This window comes from Palaemon carinicauda, chromosome 37, assembly GCF_036898095.1.
Source record: "Palaemon carinicauda isolate YSFRI2023 chromosome 37, ASM3689809v2, whole genome shotgun sequence".
Taxonomy (NCBI): domain Eukaryota; kingdom Metazoa; phylum Arthropoda; class Malacostraca; order Decapoda; family Palaemonidae; genus Palaemon; species Palaemon carinicauda.
Genome location: NC_090761.1, coordinates 6,097,639 through 6,099,361, shown reverse-complemented (window position 1 = coordinate 6,099,361; position 1,723 = coordinate 6,097,639). Strand labels below are relative to the sequence as shown.

At 67.8% G+C, this 1,723-nt stretch overlaps 1 protein-coding gene across 1 annotated transcript; it reads left to right on the top strand.

Annotated features, from left to right (window-relative positions):
• Positions 1 to 214: 214 nt before the first annotated feature.
• LOC137629187 (proteoglycan 4-like) lies at positions 215 to 1,435 on the top strand. Its single transcript, XM_068360447.1, has one exon. It carries the CDS (start codon positions 215 to 217, stop codon positions 1,433 to 1,435), a length of 1,221 nt encoding a protein of 406 aa, XP_068216548.1.
• The last annotated feature ends 288 nt before the right edge of the window (positions 1,436 to 1,723 follow it).

Below are 1,723 nucleotides of genomic sequence, written 5' to 3'. Positions count from 1 at the left end.
CTTGCTGATCCCACGGCCCCTCGTGGGCGTATAAGGAGGAAGGTTCGTCCCCTTTGCCGTAGAGGCCTTCCTTCCTCTCACAAGGGGGTTAGGAGGCGCCTCTTCGGCTCGTCGTCGCCACAGTCCTCTGCGGAGGAGACGACTCGCCGTTCACCGATCCTGCCAGCTACCACCCTAGACCTCTCCGGGGATCGTTCGCGATCACCTTCGGGTGATGGTCGTCCTCCGGGACAGTGACCAGTCTCCCAGACCTGCTGAGTTGCCGTCAACCTCTAATGTTCCTGATGCGCGTGACGCGCCACCTGATCCTGCCGCTGCGCAGTCTCCGGGCCCTTCGGGGCTGAAGGGTCTAGAACGCAAAACCGCGCCTCTCGCCCTCAAGCGCCAGGTTCTTCCTGTGCGCCCTTCTGCTGCCGTCATCGCTGTGCCTGCTGTTGCCGCTGTTCCTGACTTAGCACCACGGCGCTCACCCACGCGCGTGCGCGCCACCGTTCCTGCTACGCGCCAGGGTTCCCCTTCGCGCCCACGCCCTTCTGCGCCCCGGTGCCCTCCAGCAGTTCCTGTTACAGCGTGCCAGCGCTCGCCTGCGTACACGCGCCCACCGGCGCCCCAGCGTCTCCCGGTTCCCGCCTCGTCGCGCGCAGTCCAAGAGGTTCCTTCGCTGGCGCACAGGCACCCACAGGTTCCTCTGGACTCGCTGCGCCCGTCTGGAGAGACGCGCGACACGCACCCACGCACGGTTCCAGATCTAGCGCTCACGCGCTCGCCAACGCGCCAACGCTCTTCAACATCTCAGCCCGTCGCCCAGGAGGCTCCCAAGCTAGCGCACGGGCACTCACGGCCGCCCCTGGGCTCTCCTTCCAGACCGCGTGATCCTGCACACGCTTCAGCCGCGCGCCCCGTTCCTGTCACGCGGGGCGCCTGTCATCTAGGGGCTAACGGAACCCTCCAGCTCACACCTTTGCGCTCTCATCCAACCGTGCGGCCGCCGCAGCAGCGCACCCCAGTGCGGCCACATCCTGATGAGCGCCATGTGCGCCCACGATCGCCGGCGCGCCCAGCTCGCCCACAGGCGAGCATCTCGGTCCTATCGGACCAGCGCCAACGCACCATCCTTGCCTCACGTGATCATGCACCAGCGCTCATGCGCCCTCGCCCGGTTCTCCCGGACACGCTCTCAGGCGCCCCCGTTATCTCGCGCCCCCCGGGGCTGCATCAGGATGCTGCGCGCCCTCGTGTCCGCCGGCTCCCGTTCCGGTTCCTGCGCGCCACACGCCCTCGCCATCTCCTACGCGCGCCCGCTTCAGCTGCTGCGCGCTCCCGCGCCCGCTTCAGCTGCTGCGCGCTCCCGCTCCATCGCCAGCGCGCCATCGCTCTCTCGCTCTCTCGCTCCTGTGTCCTTGCCTGCGCACCATCGCACCCTCGCCCACTCTGATACACGCGCGCGAGATTCCTGTGTCGCGCGACCCTACCAGGGCCCGTCACGCGACCCCCAGCGCGAGCGCCGCCAGGCGGACAGGTCTTCGTCTCGTTCCCCTCCCCGCAAGCGCAGACCAGCGCGCTCGCCGGAGGAGGGGCGGTTTCCGGACAGGTCTAGGGACTCTTTCCTTTCAGCCCCACAGGCGAACCTGCATTTGTCGACTCCTCCCAGGGATCGTACGATCCCCTTCCCTCCAGAGGGAGTGTCTGACAGCTCGACTGTCAGCCAGCAGCCCTGGTTCGG